The sequence below is a fragment of the Acipenser ruthenus genome, chromosome 3, assembly GCF_902713425.1.
Source record: "Acipenser ruthenus chromosome 3, fAciRut3.2 maternal haplotype, whole genome shotgun sequence".
Lineage (NCBI taxonomy): Eukaryota > Metazoa > Chordata > Actinopteri > Acipenseriformes > Acipenseridae > Acipenser > Acipenser ruthenus.
This window is the reverse complement of record NC_081191.1, coordinates 7,698,464-7,724,180: the sequence shown is the minus strand read 5'-3', so window position 1 is coordinate 7,724,180 and position 25,717 is coordinate 7,698,464. Positions and strand designations below refer to the sequence as shown.

The 25,717-nt window shown below is 38.1% G+C and overlaps 1 protein-coding gene and 1 pseudogene across 7 annotated transcripts; both read left to right on the top strand.

Moving 5' to 3' along the window:
• Positions 1-945: 945 nt before the first annotated feature.
• LOC117394715 (transcription factor Sp4-like) lies at positions 946-18,784 on the top strand. Of its 7 annotated transcripts, none has more exons than XM_059011688.1 (8): positions 946-1,177; positions 1,267-1,476; positions 1,802-1,884; positions 2,354-3,908; positions 14,293-14,512; positions 15,725-15,924; positions 16,217-16,321; positions 16,706-18,784. In XM_059011688.1, the coding sequence occupies exons 2-8, from the start codon at positions 1,470-1,472 to the stop codon at positions 16,948-16,950; spliced, it is 2,415 nt and encodes an 804-aa protein (XP_058867671.1). In that variant the 5' UTR covers positions 946-1,177; positions 1,267-1,469; the 3' UTR covers positions 16,951-18,784. The 7 variants fall into 7 exon arrangements, with proteins under 7 accessions (XP_058867671.1, XP_058867675.1, XP_058867664.1 ...); XM_059011692.1 differs by having other exon boundaries at positions 1,249-1,476; XM_059011681.1 differs by having other exon boundaries at positions 946-1,476.
• A 426-nt stretch (positions 18,785-19,210) lies between these two features.
• The window catches only part of LOC117435798 (dynein axonemal heavy chain 11-like), a 52,601-nt pseudogene continuing 46,094 nt past the window's right edge, over positions 19,211-25,717 (top strand).

Sequence of the window (25,717 nt, the reverse complement as noted above, 5' to 3'; positions counted from 1 at the left end):
GCGCGTGCAAAATGCTGATTTTGACCGCAGTATGGGTGTTTTATAGTCGCAAATCACTTTGCATGCATCCTTACATCAGCCCATTAATTATTATTTATTTCTTAGCAGATGCCCTTATCCAGGGCGACTTACAATTGAAATCACATTATTTTTTACATACAGTTATATTTTACACAGGATTACCCATTTATACAGTTGGGTTTTTACTGGAGCAATCTAGGTAAAGTACCTTGCTCAAGGATACAGCAGCGCCCCCCCCCCCCCCCCCCCCGGGATTAAACCCACGACCCTCCGGGCAAGAGTCCAGAGCCCTAACCACTACTCCACACTGCTGCCCTCTTTATGTAATGCAAGCATTTAATTAACTTCCAACTTCTTGAAGGATCTTTTATGTCATGCCATTTCAATTAAACTTGGTAGAATCCAACTGGAAATGGTCCATAGAAAATTATAATCATTGTTCCTTTATCAAATTATAATCCTTCATTTAGTTTTAACTAAAATCCATAGACCAAGGGGGGTCTGTATTATGTTAAATCGTCCTTACTGCCAAACTGTATAACGCCGGTGCACTAATCTAACGTGCTATCAAAGAACAAATATACACTGTGGTCAAAATAATAATTAAAAAAAAAAAAAAAAACTCCCTCCCCCCCCCGTCCCCTTTCTATTTGCCCAACCCCCACACATACAAGCTACCGCCCTTCCCTTTCTCTTCTCAACCAAACCTTTCACACATGTACCACCTCTTATGGCGTTGCATGCTGGGAATAGTAGTCATTACCGTATGACGCTTTACTAAGTAAGGGACTTAAAAATACATCTCCCAGGACAACCTACGCGGACAGAGCAGCCCGTCTAGCCAATGTGAGCAGACATGAGGGACCCGCCCATCAAAGCCATAAATTTAGCGGATTTTTTTGTTTGTTTTATTATTATTTGTTTTAATTAATTCGTCAATTTTAACATTGACTGAGCATCTGAAGCTTATTAATGACTAACGATCCCTGAACAGCAAATGGGCCGATATCTCCCCCCAGTTGTTTGAATTACATAATCCAGACACCTAACAAGATAGGGTGTACCTGTTTGGAAAATAGGAGTGGGTGGGTCTTGAACAAAAACAGTGATTGAAACTTGGATTAAGATGCAATAAAACGTATTATTTAAAAAAAAGGTCAGTAATATTAGAATCCGCAGTTTATACTGCAACGTGTCTTGGTAACTGCGTTTTATGGTGCCTGTCAGTGTTTTTGTTTTTTGCAGGGTAGTACCGCCCTTCCTGGTAGAGCTGTCACTCACCAGACAGAGAGCCTGGTTATCCCGGCTGGAGGAGCGACGCCACAGCCCAGCAGCAGCCATTCGTGGAAAAATAGGACGTCCTTATCCGAGCCTCAGCCAGCCTCTGAATCCATACCGTCCGGCCTTTTTTCTTAAACTACTCCTCTCTGTATTTTTATTAATGCGGAATGAGTGGTACGTTACCCCCTCCCCTCCTTCTTACCCCTCCCTCTTTCTCCAAACCCATCATGGTTTTTTTTTTTTTTTTCGCTTTTTATATTTTCTGTTTTAATTACTGCTTGCTTTGAACTGTTAGTTTATTTATTATTTTTATGTCTGAAACAGAGAACCTCCTTTTGGGTGTTACTTTGTATCCATTGGGTCGGGTTTCGAACCACGTTTTGTGTTTTTTCTATCGCATATAGTGGATTACGATGATTATGTATATATATATAATTTCTCGGTTATCATAATTAATCTATAGTAGTTTTTTTTTTCTTAACATGTTTTGTTTTTGCAGATCAAAAGAAAGAAACGATGGCGACAGAAGGAGGGAAATCATCTGTTGGGGATTATGGTAAAGGCAAAACTTCTGTATTGCAGGTAATGCATTTTTTTTTTTAATTAAGGCTTTTTAATATAATTTTTAAGGCTTTCTCTTCGGTTAACTAACACTATCATAATATACTCGCTAGCATACTATTAGCCGCAACATGTACATCCACTTCTTAATTACGGGTTGCTAAATGGAACGTTGCTGTTTGTGTGAAAAATAAGAGATAGTATAGTCATTTTAAAAGACAGAAAAGCATGTACGATTACTTCCTTCTTGATCCCGTTACGTTTTTTTTTTCTTCAAAGGCAACAATGGTTTCATTACATTACTTTAACACCTTTAATGCATACGTCTCATTGATGGTCGGATTCTTAGTCATAAATGCAATCTGTTGTTTTCTCAGTGGAAAAAGTAAAATAATAATAAAACTAAATTCACACCTACTTATGCTTTAAACACGCCCACCTGTTTTTTTTTTTTGTTTGTTTGTTTGTTTTTTGGGGGGTTTCTGGCAAGGACGCTCAACCCTCTCCTCTGGCACTGCTCGCCGCTACTTGCAGCAAAATAGGAGGGGCTCCAGGTGAAAACCAGGCAGGACAACAGCAAATTATCATCGATCCCAGTCAAGGGCTTGTTCAGCTGCAGAACCAACCGCAGCAGCTGGAGCTGGTCACTGCGCAGCTTGCTGGGAACGCCTGGCAGATTGTCGCAGCAGCTCCGGCGGTATCTAAAGATAACATTACACAGCAAGGGGTTACAGTGGTCACCAGTGCAGCCGGCAGCAACCATGACAGCATCGCCACCAGCAAGGCTAAGACCGTCACCTCCAACAACGTTACAGTGGGGCAGCAGCAATTCCAAGTCATTCAGGTGCAGAACATGCAGAATTCGTCCGGCGGCGGCGTCCATTATCAAGTGATTCCGCAGATTCAGACTTTGGATGGCCAGCAGATCCAGTTCAGCTCTGCAAACCCCACAGCTCTGAACGTGCAGCACGACCAAATCCAGTTCATACCTGCAGGAAATAACCAGGCCATCATCGCTACGCCAAACAGGGCGTCGTCTGCAAATATTGTCACCCAGAATGTGGCGAACCAAGCGATACCCATTCAAATCAGGCCGGGGATGTCTTTCCCGTTGCAGTTGCAGACAGTTCCTGGCGCTCAGACTCAAATGGTGACCACCTTACCCATTAACATAGGCGGAGTTACTTTGGCATTGCCTGTGATAAACAATGTGGCCGCGGGAGGAGGGTCTCTCCAGCTTGTTCAGCCTACTGATGGTGGGGTCTCTAGCGGGAATCAGCCGGCTACCACGCCTATCTCCAGTGCTGTCAGTAGCATACCGGAATCTCCCTCCTGCACAACCACTGCAGCTGCGACGCTATCGGGCAGTGACACGCTTGTGATAAACTCCGCAGAAGCTGGACAGTACACCAACGCCTCGTCCACTTCAGAAAGTGCATCTGATCAAGAACCCCACAGTGTCACGGGTAATGAGCCTGATGGGTCGAGCCCGGTTCAGGCTAACGGATTGCAAACGGTTCAGGACCAGTCCAGTCAGATTCAGCAGGTGCAGATCGTGGGGCAGCCCATGCTGCAGCAAATACAGATCCACCAGCCCCAGCAACAACTGATACAGGGTCTTTCTCAACAGGCAATTCAGCTCCAACCGGGGCAGACTATTCAGACGATCCAGCAGCAGCCTTTGCAGAACGTTCAGCTCCAGGCAGTGCAGAGTCCAACCCAGGTGCTCATTCGGGCCCCGACCTTGACACCCTCTGGACAGATTAGCTGGCAGACCGTGCAGGTGCAGAACCTTCAGAACCTTTCCAATGTGCAGCTGCAGAACGCAGGATTACCCCAACAGCTTACCTTTACCCCGGTGACTTCAAACGCGACCGGGGGCACATTTGCCCAAATCACACCTCTTGCTGTTGGAGGTACTCCCATTACTTTAAATGCTGCCCAGCTCACATCGTTGCCCAACATTCAGACCGTCAACATTGCAAATCTTGGAGCTGCCGGGGTTCAAGTACAGGGAGTTCCCGTCACCATCACAGGTGTAACCGGTAAGCGAGTCTACTTGTTATTTATTTTTTAGACGTTAGTATGCTGCGTAAATACAACATGTTTGTATAATATATATATTAACGTATGTATGTTTTAAGTTCAGTTGACTTGTCTGTCTTTGTAGTAAATCTCAGTGCATTAACTTGTGAATTGTATGTTTGTTGTTAAGGGGACATTCAGTAGAACTTTATAGGAGACCGATTCTTCTAGAAAAGCTTCAGTTTTAAATGTATAGCCATACTAATTGACTGTTTCTTAAATAAAAACGGTTGGTAATGGAACCACTTTTAAGCAGTGATCAAAAATGTACCAAGGCCTATGCAGTGTTTCAGTCCTTTTAGACTTTCTATTACATTATTCTAAATGCTAGGTAACATTATGTAGTCCAAGGTTAGTTAATTAGGGTGTGTGAAACTAGCCATTTATTGTTTTAAAATACCCCTTTTAACCTAAATGTACAGTATTGCATCCCCTATTCAAAATGCTTTCACCTTTTGAGTTATTTAAAGAATGTGTTGATATAGCCTAGACGTGTTATACTCATGCAACTGTTGTACTGTAGTGATGTTAAGGAAGCCAAGAACAGTTTAATGTATTGTCGCGATCCGTGCAATTATGTTTTGTACTGTGTTCCTACAGTGTTTGCGTTCTTTAATTCCCGCTGTATTGTGTTCCTTTTCCGCTCTATTTCCTGCCGTTTACTTGTATATCCCTGGGTACGTTTACGGAGATCATTCTGCGCAGAATTTACCAATTGGCTAAATTGGTCAGATTCTGCGCAGAATGATCTCCGTGAACGCATCCCGTCTGTGTAAATGTAACCTGCGCGAGTGGTGCTGTCTGTGTCTCCCCTGTAATAGTTGTTTGTCTGTGCCCATTGGCCCTGGTGTGCGGCTGAGGACCAATGGGATGTGTTTAAAGCTCTGGCACCCGATTAACATAAATGGGCGGAACTATGGTAAATTTTATGAACGTTTAAACTCTTTGCAATGTCAGCGTTTAAACCATATCTACATACACACTCTTTTTATATTACATTCTGTTACTGACAGCCCTGGTTAGTGTTTTCTAAGCAAATAAACCTTAAATAAGCAAGTAACAAAGTACAAAATAAATAAATAAAACAAAAACACCTACACATCAAAGTATATATTGAAATGTTTATAGTTATGGTTGTAATTAAAGTTGCTAGTGAAGATGTAGCTTTGTACTATATACATATTGAACTCATTTTCGGATAGTATAATATTTTTAGAGTAGTGTACTAAACATAAACAGGCGTTCAGTCCAAAAGCTTACATAACAATTTCAAGTGAAAAAAGTCTTCCATCTATGGGAAGATTGGGGAATGGGGTCAACGAGTGTGGTAATTACAACTTTTTCTCCCTTTGAAAGTTTTGTATAAACAGCTGCAGCATGATTTTCTTTTAAGTTTTTCCAGCCTCGCTGTTATTGTTTTATGGGTCGGCACAGCATTGGGATAATCTTACACCGATTTCAAAACTGCTGCATTCACAATTCATATGCACTGTCCTCATAGGGGATAACGTGATCACGCACAATGTTCGGCCAAATCTATAGCAAATGTTGTTATGGATGTTTGCTTTTTATTGCCATCCACAATAATTCTGAATGTTTTCATTTCAAACTGCGAAGCATTGAACTGTGTTTTTGTGGTACGGCAATTTTGTTTGGCATAATTATTTACATACTATGGTTTTCTCGTCCGGTTCCTCAAAATACTTCCAAACGTGGCTTCCTTTGTTTAGAGATGCCATTTTAAATATAGAACAAACTCTGAAAAAAACACTTGTCATTAACGTAATTTAACCCCGCCGTGGAATTGATACCATACCACACCTACTACAGGCATAAACACACACAGTGCACCAATGAAGCGCCAGATCGACTGAGAATAAAACCCGCCCCAATGTCAATCTTCCTGTTGCACCAATTAGAAAAGCTACTTGGAGGCAATTGCCAAACCCCTTCCTTTTTATAATATCCGCCCTTATTGTGGCACTAGAGCAGTCTCATACGTGATGGACTGCAGATGATAAATTCTTAAACTTAATGCATAAAAAATATGCGTTTGGTGACATTTGTCACGTGACCGATTCTACGTCTAGCATATTATTAAATGTTTTACCAATTCTTTAGAGTTTATACGTTTAAACGTTTAAAACTCACATCCCTGCTATGTTATAAAAGGGCGCTGTGCCGCCAGTTATGTGTTTTTGTTGCTGTCCTGATTTGGTTGTGTTCCAGAAAGCAGTGAAGCAGTCAGAGCAGTGGTCTCTGAGTGGGTGCTAGAGATAAGCGTCCCCAAATAAAAGATTTGGAACTGATTTCAGCGTGTTGTCTCCCTTCTTCCCTGCCTGCCTGCACAGAATGCTACAGTATAGTGCTTACATAAAGATTTTTTAAAATGTTTTATACGGTGGTCCTGAAGTGACACAAATACAAATCAAACACAAATACAAATCAAAAAACACAAATACAGAAAGCCCACAACGCAACGGAAGTAACAATTGAGGCCACTCCCCCAGATACCCCAGCACAGTCTCCGACTCTCCACCTGTTTCTGGAGAAGTTGACACTGTTTAGAAAGCGGAAGTTTAGTCTTTTATAACTTAGTTGGCCGTGATATATTTCTGTCAGTGTTATAATTGGTATTGCAACGGTAAGCCATGCCCTCTCACTTTCTGATAAAAGAAACGTATGCACAGAGGGGGAAAAGGCGCTTGTATTATAGCACACAGGCGCAGGAACAACCGGTGTAACGTCAGAAAATGCATCCTGGTAGCATTTTCTGACTTTGCTGTATATCAAATTTTGCACCCCTGTCAGAAAATGCATCCCATACTAATTATATAGGTTAATTTATTGACATTACAACAAAATACTAAAATAGTATAAAGTTCATTTTTGAAAATGTTAGTAGTTTTTTGGGGTTTTTTTTGTAATTCAGTAATCGGCAATTGATTTTACCCCATTTTTCTCCCAATTTGGAATGTCCAGTTGTAATTTAGGCTCAGCTCACCGCTACCACCCCTGCACTGACTCAGGAGCGGCGAAGACGAACACACGCTGTCCTCCGAAGCATGTGCCGTCAGCCGACCGCTTCTTTTCACTCTGCAGGCCCGCCATGCAGCCAACCCAGAGCTACAGCATCAGAGGACAACGCAGCTCTGGGCAGCTTACAGGCAAGCCCGCAGGCGCCCGGCCAGTCTACAGGGGTCGCTGGTGTGCGGTGAGCCGAGGACACCTTGGCCGACCTAAGCCCCCCACCCCCTTCCATACATATATAAATATTTTGTCCCATGCATCTTGGCACTCCTGTTACAGACAGCTTCTGTACGGTTTCGCACCACAGACCTCCCCCCCACCCCCTCCAAATCACACAGGAATCAGTAAACGATAGGTCACCACAGTAATTTATGGGAGGTGAAAGTAACAAAAATTAAATAATGAATGACAATTAATTAAATGTTAAATTTAAGCAAGTATCGAATATTGAATTTTGGCACCAAATAATAAATACTAGCATTAAATATTAAATTCATGTATCAAATGTTAAATTTTAACATCAAATGTTAAATTTTAACGTCAAATAATAAATTCAACATTGAATGTTAAATACTACCATCGAATGTTAAACACTAGCATCAGACATTAAATATGTGCCTTTTATCCATTTGATGTACTCTTTATTATTATTATTATTAGTTTATTTAGCAGATGCCTTTATCCAAGGAGACTTACAGAGACTAGGGTGTGTGAACTATGCATCAGCTGCAGAGTCACTTACAACTACGTCTCACCCGAAAGACAGAGCACAAAGAGGTTGAGTGACTTGCTCAGGGTCACACAATGAGTTGGTGGCTGAGGTGGGATTTGAACTGGGGATCTCCTGGTTATAAGCCCTTTTCTTTAACCACTGGACCACACAGCCTCCTTTATCCTTTCAATGTGCCTTTTATCCATTCGGTGTGCGCTTTGTCATTCGATGTGGTTTTTATCCATTCGATGCATGCACTTGCAAGCTCAATCATTCCCACCCTTTCTACATCGGGGAGATCGGTGTTCCTCCTTGTTACCTGTTAACCTGTTCAGCCAATGAGAAGCTTCGATTTTCAAACTGAAATACGATAGCTATTTTGTGCTGTCTGTAGAAATTAAAAAGGGTCTTGTTGTTTTACCTGTTTTGTATGTAAAAAGTTGCATATTATGGAAGTTTGACATTTCTAGGAACCCCACTGCCTGAAATTCACAGGAGATACCAAATAATACCGCCATAGACTAAGATATTGTCAGCTGTCTAATTTGGTATCCCCTATGTTTCTCAATGTCAATACCAATCTTGTGCGTGTACTGTATATTAAAGAAACATATAAACAAATACGGTATCTGTAAACAATAACGTTATATGTAATACATTATTTGTTTATTTAGCAGACACCTTTATCCAAGGCGACTTACAGAGACTCGGGTGTGTGAACTATGCATCAGCTGCAGAGCAGTTTACAACTATGTCTCACCTGAAAGCACAAAGAGGTTAAGTGATTTGCTCAGGGTCACATAATGAGTCAGTGGCTGAGGTGGGATTTGAACCGGGGACCTTCTGGTTATAAGCCCTGTTCTTTAACCACTGGACCACACAGCCTCCTATTTAATGTTTAATGCTAGTATTTATTATTTGATGCTAAAATTCAATATGTGATACTTGCTTAAATTTAACATTTAATGAATTGTCATTCATTATTTAATTTTGTTACTTTCACCTCCCATAGTAATTCACCACAACAACTAGGCCTAATTCTTTTAAAATGTAAAAATTAAATAGGCGGGACAAAAGAGTGAGATGGGGACTACTAATAAGAGGCGTGCACTACTGCACTGCAGGTGCTACAGCATCCAGAGACCCTAAAATAATGTTTCTTCAGGTTTAAAACTGTCTGATCATGATTGCAGTAGGATGATACGTCACCCAGTTCAGTGGCAGATTCTTAGACAGACAGCCTTTCAGTTTTCAGAGTGTTTACTTTTGCTGTGAGAAGATTTTTTTCAGTGAGAGAAATAGATTACTTTTAAGGGAAATAGCCAGATAACTTGGAAAATTAAAGAATGGAAAAATGAACGCTTTAGAAGCAATAATATTGTGGATCAGGCAGCAAAAATCTAAATTTCACCACCACCAAAAAATAAAATAAAACAAGGCAACATATTAAATTATTCCTGCAGGAGCCACTCTGCACAGCAAAGCAAAAACACTGACAACTTCAAACGCAGTTTGATAAGCATACGCAAAGACAGAAGTAACACCATGAATGCTTGAAATATTGCTTTTTAATATTCATTATCAATACATTATGTAGCAATGTAAATGCTGTATATGGTCATTTTCTTTTTTGTTTGTTTTACAAAATAAACATTTAATTTGTTTTGAAGTCAATTCTATGATTCACTACCCAACATCCACATAACAACTCATTATTAGTAGTAAACATAGTCACAGTAGTGTTGTTGTTGCAAACTTTTAATAGAGAAGTTTGTTTACAATATTTGCCAGCAGACCCTGCGCATATTGGAGACAGGCGATTATTTGAAGTTTTACGGTAGGTAGTTTTTCCATGATAATATGTTATTGTATTATACAGAAAATAAAGGTATGGCAACGAGACAAAGCTATGGCTATTTTGTCTGTTCTAAAAGCAGCCATTAACTGAACTTTATGCAAGTAATGCTCGGTCTCTTGCATTTTGTGATAATTCTGTATTACAAAATGCATCAAGTAGACTATTAGTATTACATCTTATGTTGATTTATCAACACCTGTTAAACCATCTTTCTCTTCCAGGCCTTTTTTATGTTTTAAACCAAAATATCTTCTACGTTTTTTTACAATAGGCGTGCTTAAAATCGAATTCGTCCTGCAAAGCTTTAATTTCATTTCAATGTATGAAAATTAGCAGAGCTTCATTTGTACAGAGAGAGGTGCCGGGGCACAAACAGAAAGAGGAGTGTACTACTAGTGTTATAAGTTGGTTGGCCGTGGTATATTTCTGTCAGTGTTATAATTGGTATCGCAACAGTATGTATCATGGTTGAGTTTGTGTACAGTAATAGCGGTTAAAAACTACTATTTTAGTTTGACTTGTTTTTTGTAGCTCAAAAAATTCTGGCTTCAATGCCTGTGAATTTCTAGCTTAGCCGACTATGTACACCATTTGTATTGCTTAACATTTTCACAAAGATGGCTGTGCTAAAGATGACTTTTATAGTACTGTACATCTAACGGCATATAGTATTTACCCAAAGTTTGATGACATAAAAACTGAGAAGTGCACTTACATGATCTTTACACGTTGAAATTGCACTAACCTCAATGTCATCGTAAAATACTTATGATGCTTTTTGAAAACAACTAGAAATTCCCAGACATCAAAGCCAACTTTTTTTGAGCTACAAAAAACAAGTCAATGTTGTCTAACTAAAATAGTAGTTTTTAACTGCTGGTATTACTGTACACAACTCATTTATGGTAAACCTACTTACCATTGTGATACCAATTATAATACTAACAGAAATACACCACGGCCAACTAAGTTACTAAAGACTCAACTTGCGCTTTCTAAACAGCTTCTCCAGAAACAGGTGGAGAGTCGGAGACTGTGCTGGGGTATCTGGGGGAGTGGCCTCAATCGCTACTTCTGTTGCATTGTGGGCTTTTTGTAATTGCGTTTTTTGATTTGTATTTGTATTTTTTGAGTTGGATTTGTGTTTTGCACTTCAGGGCCACCGTAGTTTTATCTGTTATAAATAACACTGATAAAATAATTAAATCATAATTGATTATTAATAACTTAGTAATTGCTTCTTTTTTTACTCCTGTAGTCTCACATTGTTTACTGAATGGTTAGGCAGTGGTAGGCTACTGAAACCCTTTCTAAAGTAGCTGATCAGGGGAGCACAGAGACCATTTGATTTAATGGTAGATGAAGTAGTTATGGATGTCAGACATGGACTTTTGTTTTGTCGTGTAGTGCTTTTAGTCATCCACTTGAAATTCAAGTAAAATAATGAAAATGTTAAGGTGGGCTGTTATTCAAAAAGGGTTGAACCCCTGTTAAAGATGGTGTTTCCCAAAACCTCCCTTCAGAATATTCCAATGTGGGGTTAGATACATTTTGATACTAGAATTTATTTTCTGAAAACATAGGTGTTTTGAAAACTGCAGTTTTAATGTTCATTTGGATTGCAGTGATATTGTTCACACAAAGTTCTGTCAACAGCTGAGAGTGATATAAAAAAAAAGACATTTGCTGGAGACTATGCTTTTTAAATTGTAAAAATGCTTTAAAAAAAAAAAAAAAAAAAAAACCTAAACAAAACATACAATCTGAATAAAACTAATTGGTAAATTCGTTGTCGGGAGCTGTTGTCAGTAGTTTTGAGCTAGTTTTATGCCATTAACATTGTTTTAATACTGCAGATTTTTTTATTATTATTATTGTTATTTTGCCCTCAGACTATCCATGTGTTTGTTATGCAGATTATATATTGCAACTTTGTTGTTGCTTAAGAAGCTCCAGCAATGAGATGTTAACCTTTTCATTGTGTCTGTGTTATTGTTATATAAATATTTTAAAACGTGTACAGTAATAAATTGGTGGCACATCGTCAGATGTTATGTGACCGCATAATAATCTTCTTGGCAGCTATTCAATTTATTGTTTTGACCGCAGAGTTTATTTCCTGTAGGTGATACGTCCTTTAATCTTATCTGCCAATTTCAAAACCTCACATAAGCTAAAACAGACCCTGGGGAACCATTATGAGGCCATTATAATCTAGGAGGGCCTCGGGGGTATGTTTTTGAGACCATTTTTATCTGCTTCTGTTTGTTAATGACTTAACAAAGCAGTGTCACTCATATGCTGTACACGTGTACTGTATGTAGATAATCCAGTCCTGTAGTTTCCATACATTAAAGCCTTTAAAATACACACTGACCTTTCCAGAAATCTGATGTACACTATGAGTGGTACAAACACCTTCCCCAGAGGGCAGGACATTTTGTAGAGATGCTGTCATTAGGAGTTTGGTTCATTATTCTTCTGTTATGTTATTTCATCTGTGCTAGACACCAAACTATAGTAATAACATCAGAAATGCTGCAAGTAATATTAATATACAGAACATGTCCAGTAGCAGTTCATTCTAGTTACCTGTACTGTAAAATGGGTATAAGGAAGGATATAGAATTAAATATTGTTCTCGCAGTCATATCAAAGTCCCATATCATGTTTGATATGTTCCTCAACAGGCTATAATAAGGTTTACCAATAAAAGCACATTACCGTTACATTAACTGGTTTGATATTTTTATTCACATATCCTTGACCACAAATCTGTGTTGACCAGTGATTTCATAGCATCTGCTGTTTACATCCAAATTAAGCGATACTTCATAGACTGCAGTGATCTTTACAGTGATCTTTGCTGACTGGCTAAATGCCGCTGTGTGGCTTATTGAGTAAAAGGTATTTTTAGTTCTTAGTTTGTATCGTACTGTAGAGAGAGTGATTGTAGGTGATAGAACAGGATATTGAAAATGTAAAAAAAATAAAAATAAAATGGAATCTACAAAATGTGGACCAGAATTCAAATTAAGTATTTTGAAGTTTCAGAATCCACAGCCATGTTGCATCGGATATTTACCTTCATGCAGGCATTTCATTTTTAGAAACTGTCGGAAGACCATAATACTTGACATTGCTAGAGTTTGCATTTGTTAAATTATTAAATGTTAAATGTTCTGTTTGCTGATCTCAACGGGAATGTTTTAGTATTGATTGATCTAAGGGTGTTAATTTCAGCTACTGCTATAGAAAGTGCATTGCAAAAGTTTTAGTTCCAAACTAGGGGGGTCACGGTATGATGGTAATAACTCACCATGGAGTTAATACCGTAGCAAAAAATATCGCGATAACCGTTAGATCACGGTATTGTAAATAACTCTAGAAGGCAGACTTTAACACAGAATTCACCTGTATTGCACTGCTAGATAGCTTAACTAGTAATAAGGGAAAGAAACAATCGTTTTAACGTAATTTAAACACATTATTATTATTATTATTATTATTATTATTATTATTATTATTATTATTATTATTATTATTATTATTATTTTAAATTAGGTTCGCTGTGTGGCTTTGGCTAGCATCAGTATAATGATTTAAAGCAGTCTGCAGCTTCTCCATTCCACCATACAGTATATGTTATGCTTAGGGGTCTACCTAAATCACGATTTCGCGGAAATCGGAAAATTGAGGGGTCACCGCGAAATTTACCTCTTTTAGCGGCCAATGCATACCGGACAACTACAGAGAGAAAAAAAGAAAGCTTGTTTAAATGAACTACTGCACAACGCAAACGATGCAAACTACATATCTGCCTTCTGTAGATAGGCTTTTTTTATTCCTTCGCTGTCCTGTGTGCATTGCACTTAGGCAAAAAAATAAATACAACGTACTTAGACAAATAACATTTACAAACAAATACTCCAAAGCGGTTAACGTTCTTCTTTACTATTTAAATGACAACAATATTTTAATCAGCTTATCAGTGCGTCTGTACTGGCTTTTCTGTTACCTATACTGTACAGTAGGGGTGTGTACAGTATAGGTAGCATTGTTTGCATTGTTTTGATTTAGGTTGCTAAAATATAGTTTTCAGCATTAGAGGTAAAATACCAGAAATGGACGACAAAGCAAAAAAAGCAAAGTATATTTCGTCTGATGATCGTGTCAAGATATTTTACAAAGAAACTGTACATGCAGATGGAGGTCATTGTTTTACACATCTTGTAATGTGTCTGGAGAAAATACAATCGATCACTATTTAGCTTCAGAATCACACATTAAATGAAAGGCTACTAAAGAGGCTGCTGAACAGAGCATAAAATAAACAGCTTTCAGAAAACAAACTGGAAAGTCAGCGCAGACAAAAAGTATTCCTGTCTGTTGTAGCCGAGTTAAATCAGATTAATATCGCGATAATGAAAAAGTTAATATCGTGACATCCCTAATCCAAACCCAGCTGTTGTTTGTATGCTCGCTATGAAAACAGTCTGACCTTGCCGACTAAATGCAGCTAATCTCATAACACAGCGGATAAGGATAGCTTGAGTGTTTACAGTTTAACTTGATTGAATCTAAACCGTAGTGCAGCAAACCTTAGTGTTTATATCTGTGTTAAAAACATGCTGTGTTGAAAACCATTTCACCATGTTTATTTTATTGTATTGTTCATTGATCGCCCTTTTATGGCGGATGGAGGGGAGGCCCAGTCATGACTAAACCCCCTTGTGCTTTACAGGCCAGCAGCAGAACCAGGACGGAGTGAAGGTTCAGTCATCTCCAGTAACAGTAGCTGTGGGGAACATTGCAAACGCAGCGCTCAGTGCTGTCAGCCCCGACCAGATCACACAAGTGCAAATTCAACAGACCCAGCAGGTCTCTGATCAGGAGGGGCAGCCAGGCAAGAGGCTCAGAAGGGTCGCCTGCTCGTGTCCCAACTGCCGGGATGGAGAAGGAAGGCAAGGAATTCCTAAATTAATTATACAGGGCGGGGATTAAGTCTTTATGCCACTCCAAACTGCTGCTCTGATAGTTTAATGTAATTTTGACAAAAGACCATATCGAGGAATTATTAATCAGTCAGCTACAGACCCTTTTACGACCCGCAGTGGTTGTCTCTTAACGCATCATTTGGTCCATGGAACTGCCAAATGTATTCTCCCCCCCCCCCCCCCACATACATGCATTACTGAGTGGCATATACAACATATAACTGTCAAAAGGTAGAAATAAGACAATTAGGTCCCATTCAGTTGATCTGAAAAGCACCAGATCAAAATACTGTTGCCAATTAATCCTTAAAATAGTCATTTGTATGCAAAGGTTATGTGACCAATATCTCTTACTGCATCTGAGTATCTTTAGTGTAAGTTTGTATAAGATATGTAAAAATGCCAGCAGCAGTATTTAGTTCTGATGTAGTCTGATGAACCTTTTCCCTGGTGAGTTTTTCCTATAAGTTTTTACAATGCATGGAGGTTGTTTTTTTCCCCAACAGCTTAAAATAAGGTTACAAGAGCAAGGATTCAAAATAATATTTTGAACTCTTGCTCTTTAAAGGGCTGTTTTTAATACTTGGCTGTTATAATTACTTATCTTGCATCATACTAACTTGGCAGCATAAGGAGTTTCCATAATTGTGGTGCCTGGAGCACCAGCATATAATATGTGTGATCCTTTTATATTATTTTACTTTACGACCCTGTGTTGAGAATTTGGGAAACTATGTTCCGACTGTGCAATGCATATGAATGAACAAAGCTACAGAAGTGCTGGAGGTGTTGTAGATGTGTTGGTTAATCAATTTTTAGACTTCATAGGTAACATAATACAACTGCTGCTGATTAAACTAAATGATTAAACTGAGGAGGTTCAAGTATTATAAATGATTATAAATGCCCCCCCCCCCCCCCCGCCCAAACACACACACACACACACACACACACACACATTTCTGTATGTGAATACATGTAGCTGTTTTAGATGGTCATAGATATGATCACTAACCGTTTTGCAAATCACTAGCATCTGGTTTGATTTGGTCCTTTTCCTTCCAACTGGATCGAACTGTCTTTCCTAAAGCAGACACATTTTATAGTGACAGCCTCACGATTAGAACCAGTTCTGCACTGCATTCTGGACAGTGACCTGAGCATCCTGATTTCCAACAGAAACAACAGCGAGCCGGGGAAGAAGAAGCAGCACATCTGCCACATCGAGGGCTGTGGGAAGGTGTACGGGAAGACGTCTCACCTGCGAGCGCACCTGCGCTGGCACACGGGAGAGAGGCCCTTTGTGTGTAACTGGATCTTCTGCGGGAAGAGGTTCACCAGGAGTGACGAGCTGCAGAGACACCGACGCACCCACACAGGTGAGCAATTCCATTTGCATGTGCTTTCATGTCTTGGGAGGCTAAGCAATATTTGTTATCCCACCCAAGGTATATAGTGGCTCATATGTATGTCAAACTCAATTTGACATGGAATAGAGAACCGCTAGTAAACTTCTTATTATCCCCTTATGGGATATTGTGGAGACAGAGGCTTGTTCTTTTGTGAAGAAACTTGCTCAGGACATGATTATCTCAAGATGTCAGACTTACATTATTAGATCATGGTTAACTACATTTAATGATACTAATAGCTCTGATTTTGTATTTACAGCAGTGTGCTGTGACACACTGACTTTCACACTGAGCAGCTACAAACCAAGGCTCCTTTTTGACCCTATCAACAATGAAATGGAAATGGCTTCAAGGTCCTTAGCCGGTAGTGGGGATGTTCTTAAACCTGTGTTTGTTTGTAGCTGCACATTCGTATCACTGTTAAGCATAACTGAGGGCCACATGGAATTTACAGATACTGCAGCAGTGAGCTTCAAGGGGAATTAAACCACACGGTGAATAGCAATTTAGACAGTGTTACTAGAACTGGGTGTATTAAACTATAGTGGTGTAGTGTATTCTTAAGAACACCAGAAAGCCATAATATAAAACATTTTTGCCACATATTTTATTATATGTATTCATGCACACTTGATTTTTAATGAAACCCTGCATTTGTTAGGTTGGGAAAGTAGAAATAACAGTACTTGTTTTTTGCTTTGACATGGTAAATAGAATCATACTTTTGTTTTTTGGTTTTTTTTTGTAGGTGAGAAAAGATTTGAATGCCCAGAATGTTCAAAGCGGTTCATGAGAAGCGACCACCTTTCCAAGCACATCAAAACTCACCAAAACAAGAAGGGTGGTGCAGCCCTGGCTATCGTCACCACTGAGGACATGGAGGACTCTGTGAACGATGTCCTGGGCTCCCCGCGGATTGTCACCATAGCCTCGCTATCCCAGGATTCAAACCCAGCTTCCCCAAACGCATCGAGCAACATGGATGAGTTTTAAAGAGGATTTTCTATACCTGGGTACCATTTTGCACTCAAGGTTGCATACCTTTCAAGATATGAAAGTGGACCGAAAATAAAATAAAAACATGCACATCAGAAGATTTTATTATGGTAGATTTAAAATTAAATAAATGTATAATAACAGATTCTAGTAATACTGGCAAATGCCTTTAATACTAGTAAAAATAAATAAATAAGCACAATGATTCAGAATAATCATATAAATGCAGTGGGTATTTCACTATAAAAAAAAGTATTTTTCAGTATGGCAGAAAATCTGTTTTTATGCAAAACAGAGTTGCCAGTTTGCACCTCTTGATTAACTAAAATGTTTTAAAATAATTGACCTTGCTCTTCTCGCTGAAAAGGGATCAGAAAGTTGATGGTAACATAAAGACATACACGGGACAGGCCAGTATGCCTGTACTAAATGTCTTCTGTTTAGTTAACAGATTACAGCTTTCTTCTTTTGTTTTAAAGAATACTTGACCGTAATATCCGTAAAGAGCACACAATGAAGATTTTTACGAAACAGTACATCTCCTTGAAAACATCAGTGATGTTCGGTTTTGAAGAGAACGTTTTTTATTATTATTATTGTTGTTTTTTTTAACAATTTTTAACTTTACCTGTGAATACTTCAAGAAAGCTATAAAGACAATCTTTTTTTTTAATTAAATCATGTTTACATTAGGATTATAATAGAAGTAATGATCTCTTATATCACGTTTGTTAATCGCTGCTTTGCTCACCTGATTTTCAGCAGGGAGAATCTAATTTGTTTTGCTGTTGTATCGATTCTTCAGCAGCTCAGTAACCATTCTATGAATTATATTGCCTTAATATACTGAAAAAGATAGTTGTAAATTATTTTCTTCAGAGAAAGAAGTGTTCAGCTATCTTGACTGCATTCCCCTGTGACGAATCGATGTCCAAGGTAGCATTCCGTGTCCACTAGTGTGTCTTCAAAGGAATGTAAAATATAGTGCCCAATTTATACTGAAACCGCAGCAAACGGATAACTGAGGAATAAAGGCCACTTTAATGGCATTTTACTTTTTATTCATTCCTTTTTCTTGTTGCATTTTATGCCACTGCCTTGCTTTGTCTTAGAGAAGGCTAATATAGTCTCCACGTTTATAATATAAATAATAAACTCCAGTGTCGTAGATGTAAGTTCGTAAATTCTGTTAGAGTTTGGTTATGTTCATATATTGGCAGAACTAGATGACTGTAGTACTGATTACTTATTTATAATCATTTCAATATTTGCCTTTGCAAAATGAACAGCTAAAGTGTGTATTGTAAGCTATCTATTACATTTTCAGGAAATTATGGGCAGCATGTTTATATATATATTTGTTTGTTCTTTTTGGTATTCCAATGATGTCTCATATTTTTTGCATTGTGGTCCGTTTTATGCATATAACCATATCATAAAAATTAACTTGCTTTCTATTATTATTATTATTATTATTATTATTATTATTATTATTATTATTATTATGTGTAATTAAAAAAGACATGTTTAAAAACAGACTAATTGATTACAAACAGTGGAAATGTGTAATATTTTGTGTAACAGATAATCTTCCTTAATATTTTCTAGCAGCATCTCATTTTTAAATCTTTTTCTAAAACTTGTTTTTTGTTTTTGTCACCATGAAGATTAATACATTTTCCAGTTAATCTTCAAAGACTACCGTTCTATTGACATTTGTAGAATACAAATTTGTATAAAGTGTTTTGTGAGCAAAAAAAAAAAAGAACATTTAGAAGTCATTGCCTGCATAATGTTTGCAAGTGACCTAATAAACCCCTTTTAAATTGAATGTTTTGTTTTGTTTTGTTTTTTTGTATACATTTTTGTATATTTTTATTTAACATTTAATTCAACTAATGTATTCTGATAATAATACTGCTCACTACAGTGCTTATTTGAAAAAGTATGCTTAAAATAAGTGGTCTATGCATCTAAATGATCCAATATCAATAATGTAATCATATATTACACAACGGGAAATTCACATATTTTGTATAAATATACATAACATTATTCTATATAACTGATTCATTTTTTTATGATAGCTGCCAAGCAACCACATTTAATAAGAGGTCAAAGTTAAGGTTACCCAACTAATAACCTTTAACCTTTTAAACAGTAGTGTTCAAACCATGTAAATACAAACACCAAACAATTCACAACCATGTTATGTGACAGAAAGGGATATTAGGCTAAAATGACTTGTCCTATACCGATGACAGGTAAGAAGACGATCAACATGGGCCATTGAGGGTTCAGAAGCTAGCATTATTATTGCATTAACAGTCTAATAATGGTCCATCATTGAGGTAACATTTATAACAATATAATTATAAACAGAATTCGTTGTACCATAGAATCCCCCTGCTACAGTGACAATGGTCTTAATAGTTGTTTATAACATAAAAATGTCCCCAGTCTGCAATTTGAAAGGGATTGTAAAATATGTGTTCTATAAACTCGCCAGTTCTTTCCATCGACTGTTACTTAAAGTTCATGGGGAATCATTGATATATTTCATTTTGAAAGCTACACAACTGTTGGATTAAAAAAAAAAAAAAAAAAATCATAATTAAAAAGTGCAGATACATACAGAGGGTGCTCATAATCCCATTACAATCTATATTAAATCACTTTTACTTTAGAACCATTATTAACAGTGTTACATTGCTTCAAATATGATCATAACAAAGTCTTAAATTCAGACGGAGCTGAGGTCCGGTAAATATGTCCACTTCAGCCTGAGTCTGTTCTGCAGTGAAAACAATATAAAATACAACTTTACTATAAATAATTATAAACATTTATTTTCATGCCGATTATATATTACAAGTGAAAATATTTACGTACAGTATCTGGAGAGCAGCATAACAACAGGAGCGTCACTTCTGTATCTGTATGTGTATGTCTGTCCTTCTTTTCCTTGACTGTTGCTTGTGCTGTGTGTGCGTGTGTGTGTGTGTATCATGTGCAACTGTAAACGACTTAACTGCTGTGTAAACTTGACACAATGATGTATTTGCTTTGTCTCCGTGATTGAAATAAGTCGCTACTGTTGGCAGAACTGAAACAGGATGTCGGTTTGGTTGCCTGAGAATGTACGAGCTTATGTAGTTTGAAACAATATAACGAATTGAAGTACTTGACTGAATGGCCTGAGAAACGATTCAGAACACTATCAGCACTAGTTTATGAAAATCTTGTCGACCTTTCAGTTTCAGTGAACAAATACTAGAGTAGGACAATACTATTACTACAATGTAAGCGTACGCCTAGATGCAGTAAGAGGTTGTTGGAAGCTGGCTTTATAGCAGCATCAACAAATGAACATGATTTAGGAGCCACTTGTATACACTGCAGAACTTGCAAGGAAATATTAAACATTACCATTTACAAAGTGTGCTGAATAGTGTTGTGGAACAAGATATGTTCACCATCGAAAGTGGAAGCACTTTCTTCAGACGTGGTGAGTTTTATTATTTTTTATTTTATTTTGCAAATTTTAAAAAAACAAGATAGATACACTTTTTATTATAACGAAACACACAAATATATACAGGATGGTGTTGTGAGTGATGAGTCTGTATTTTAAGCTTGATTGCTAAGCTTCCGTTTACGGACCTTTATGTTCTTTATAAAATTCCAGACACCAGACACTGAATTCATTAAGGAAGAGGCTAAGTAACAAAGGCTGAATGCTGTATATTATTTTAAAATTAAGATAAAATAATATCCCCCAAAGACAAGTATATCTGTACTGTAAATCAGCTTTTTGCAACACAGCCTTATTTTATAGTCACTAGCCCACTTTCAATCAATGCTATGATAGAACCTTCTTTCTCCGGGATTTCTCTGAACTTTGCTGCATCCATTTTGCCCTCTATCTTCACGCACTTTCCAGGCCCTGATGCAGAGAAGCATCCCCATAGCATGATGCTGCCACCACCATGCTTCAAGGTAGGGATGGTGTTCTCAGGATGATGTGTGGTGTTAGGCTTGCGCCAAACATAGCGCTTAGTGTTGAGGCCAAAAAGCTCTATTTTGGTCTCATCAGACCATAGAATCTCCTTCCACTTGGTCTCAGAGTCTCCCACATGCCTTCTGGCAAACTCTAGCCGAGATTTGATGTGAGTTTTTTTCAACAATGGCTTTCTTTTTGCCACTCTCCCAGGCCAGTTTTGTGAAGCACCCGGGCTATTGTTGCCGTATGCACAGTGTCTCCCAGCTCAGCCGTGGAAGACTGTAACTCCTTCAGAGTTGCCATAGGCCTCTTGGTGGCCTCCCTGACTAGTGCCCTTCTCGCCCGGATACTCCGTTTTTGAGGACGGCCTGTTCTAGACAGATTCACAGTTGTGCCATATTCTCTCCATTTCTTAATAATGGACTTTACTGTGCTCTGGGGGATATGCAATGCCTTGGAAATGTTCTTATATCCTACCCCTGATTGGTGCTTTTGAAGAACCTTATACCTTACTAACCAACTGTGGGACCTCCCAGACACAGGTGTATTTAACCTGAAATCACGTGAAACACCTTAATTGCACACAGGTGGACTCCATTCAACTAATTATGAGACTTCTAAAGACAATTGGTTGCACCAGAGCTTATTTAGGTGTGTCATAGCAAAGGGGGTGAATATTTATGCACTCAACTATTTTTTGTTTTATATTTGTAATTAATTTAGAACAATTTGTAGATTTTATTTTTCACTTTGACATTATGGACTTATTTTGTGTTGATCAGTGGCAAAAACTCCTAATTAAATCCATTTTGATTCTATGTTGTAACACAATAAAATGTGGAAAAGTCCAAGGGGGGTGAATACTTTTGAGAGCCACTGTGTGTATATATATATATATATATATATATATATATATATATATATATATATATATATATATATATATATACAGACGTGCTCAAATTTGTTGGTACCCTTACAGCTCATTGAAATAATGCTTCATGAAAAGTGATGAAATTAAAAGCTATTTTATCATGTATACTTGCATGCCTTTGGTATGTCATAGAATAAAGCAAAGCAGCTGTGAAAAGAGATGAATTATTGCTTATTCTACAAAGATATTCTAAAATGGCCTGGACACATTTGTTGGTACCCCTTAGAAAAGATAATAAATAATTGGATTATAGTGATATTTCAAACTAATTAGTTTCTTTAATTAGTATCACACATGTCTCCAATCTTGTAATCAGTCATTCAGCCTATTTAAATGGAGAAAAGTAGTCACTGTGCTGTTTGGTATCATTGTGTGCACCACACTGAACATGGACCAGAGAAAGCAAAGGAGAGAGTTGTCTGAGGAAAATAATAGACAAGCATGGTAAAGGTAAAGGCTACAAGACCATCTCCAAGCAGCTTGATGTTCCTGTGACAACAGATGCAAATATTATTAAGAAGTTTAAGGTCCATGGAACTGTAGCCAACCTCCCTGGGTGCGGCCGCAAGAGGAAAATCGACCCCAGATTGAACAGAAGGATAGTGCGAATGGTAGAAAAAGAACCAAGGATAACTGCCAAAGAGATACAAGCTGAACTCCAAGGTGAAGGTACGTCAGTTTCTGATCCCACCATCCGTCGCTTTTTGAGCAAAAGTGGGCTCCATGGAAGAAGACCCAGGAGGACTCCACTTTTAAAAGAAAAACATAAAAAAGCCAGACTGGAATTTGCTAAAATGCATATTGACAAGCCACAATCCTTCTGGGAGAATGTCCTTTGGACAGATGAGTCAAAACTGGAGCTTTTTGGCAAGTCACATCAGCTCTATGTTCACAGACGAAAAAATGAAGCTTTCAAAGAAAAGAACACCATACCTACAGTGAAACATGGAGGAGGCTCGGTTATGTTTTGGGGCTGCTTTGCTGCGCCTGGCACAGGGTGCCTTGAATCTGTGCAGGACACAATGAAATCTCAAGACTATCAAGGAATTCTGGAGCGAAACGTACTGCCCAGTGTCAGAAAGCTCTGTCTCAGTCGCAGGTCATGGGTCCTCCAACAGGATAATGACCCAAAACACACAGCTAAAAGCACCCAAGAATGGATAAGAACAAAACATTGGACTATTTTGAAGTGGCCTTCTATGAGTGCTGATCTGAATCCTATCGAACATCTATGGAAAGAGCTGAAACTTGCAGTCTGGAGAAGACACCCATCAAACCTGAGACAGCTGGAGCAGTTTGCTCAGGAAGAGTGGGCCAAACTACCTGTTAACAGGTGCAGAAGTCTCATTGACAGCTACAGAAAACGTTTGATTGCAGTGATTGCCTCTAAAGGTTGTGCAACAAAATATTAGGTTAGCGGTCCCGTCATTTTTGTCCATGCCATTTTCATTTGTTTTATTATTTACAATATTATGTTGAATAAAAAATCAAAAGCAAAGTCTGATTTCTATTAAATATGGAATAAACAATGGTGGATGCCAATTACTTTTGTCAGTTTCAAGTTATTACAGAGAAAATTGTGCATTCTTTGTTTTTTGTGGAGGGGTACCAACAAATTTGAGCACGTCTGTATATATATATCCTGGGAGACAGTCAGCATGGTTTTAGGAAAGGGAGCTCGTGTCTAACTAACCTGCTTGATTTTTTTGAGGATGCAATGTCGACAATGGATAATTGCAAAGCATACAACATGGTTTATTTAGATTTCCAGAGAGCTTTTGACAAAGTCCTGCATAAAAGATTAATTCTCAAACTGAACGCAGTAGGGATTCAAGGAAATGCATGCACATGGATTAGGGAGTGGTTAACATGTAGAAAACAGAAAGTACTGATTAGAGAAGAAACCTCAAAATTGAGCGAGCTAACCAGTGGTGTAACACAGGGATCAGTATTAGATCCTCCACTATTCCTAATTTACATTAATGACTTAGATTCTGGTATAGTAAGCAAACTTTTTAAATTTGCAGACAACACAAAAATAGGAGGAGTGATAAACACAGCAGCAAAGGTCATTCAAAATGATCTAGACAGCATTCAGAACTGGGCAGTCACATGGCAAATGACATTTAATAGAGAAAAGTGTAAGGTACTGCATGCAGGCAAAAAAAAATGTGCATTATTAATATCATATGGGAGATACTGAAATTGAAGATGGAATCTATGAAAAAGACCTAGGAATTTATGTTGACTCAGGAATGTCTTCATCTAGACAATGTGGGAAAGCTATAAAAAAAGGCCAACAAGATGCTCAGATATATTGTGAAAAGTGTTGAATTTAAATCAAGGGAAATAATGTTAAAACTTTACAATGCATTAGTAAGACCTCATCTAGAATATTGTGTTCAGTTCTGGTCACCTCGTTACAAAAAGGATATTGCTGCTCTAGAAAATAGGAGGCACTTTTTTATACAGAGAATTGTGAGAGTCTGGAACCAACTCCCCAATAATGTTGTTGAAGCTGACACCCTGGGATCATTTAAGAAGCTGCTTGATGAGATTCTGGGATCAATAAGCTAGTAACAACCAAACAAGCAAGATGGGCCAAATGGCCTCCTCTCGTTTGTAAACCTTCTTATGTTCTTATAATTTCTGATGCATTGGAAATCTTGAACTTCTGGTAAAATGGTACTACAAAGTTAAGCAGACTGTCCTGGAGGTGGAATATCCTTTGATCATGGATGAGTTGAGAGCCACTGATGAGCAACTGCGAGCAGCTGAGGAGACCGTGACTTGGAGGGAGCAGAGCTGCTGGGAGTACATCATTAACATGAAGGAACACAGTGCATGACCTGGAGAGGAGAGTGCAAACAGCAAAGGATAACATGGTCTGCTAAATAAACAAATAATGGAGACCATCCAGGTCATGGTGAGTTCTTGGAGTGAACATGCACTATTGTCCAGAAAAAAGAACAAAACGGATACCTTATTGAGCCTGGATGACAAAGAGGACAGGGTTGCAAAGAGGTACAAGGTGATACAGAATGGTGGAGAATGAATTCATAAACTTGTTGAGGTAAAAAAAAGAAAAGTTTTATTAATAATTTATTTCAATGTAAAACACTGTGGGTAACAACATTTTAACATTTGAAGGTGCTTTATGTCGAATACTATTTGTAATTCTTCCAGTTTTGATTTACTATACACTGTTAAAAAATTGTTTTATCTGAATAAACATTTTATAAACTAAAGTTCACATAGATTCACCTCTTTTTATAGAACCTCAATCTCTTTCGTGCTGACCCTTCCTCTGACTATGTCATGTGAAGTACAGATGAAATGGTGGTGGATGGGTTCTTCAGCAACATCACCTGCTCTCTGGAGTTTTTCATTGAGAACACACAAAGCGTCTTCAACGTGTCCCCACTGTTTGAGGCACAGATTATCCTGAGTGCCCCAGAAATCACTTTCAAGCCCTCCTTGGATAAAGAGTCTGGGGATGGCTTCTATGACTTGGCTGAAGAATTGTTGAGTGCCACTTATAAAATGTCTGCATAGATGAGGAGAGTAGCAGGCCACATGGGAATGGGAAACTACCATGTAATCATAGCTGAGTTCTGTCTCTTGTTGAATAAAGGTAATTCCATGTGGTAGAAACCATTAAAGAAAAAAAGTCAGTTGCTTTGAAAGCAGAATGGCTTGTTGTTGTTTAGTTGTTGCCTAGACAGAGTTATACTTATATAGTGTATATTTAAATGGGCTCCCACTTTTTGTAATCCCCCATTGGAAGTAAAGATCAACAAACCTTTAAAAGCAACGATAAAACTCTG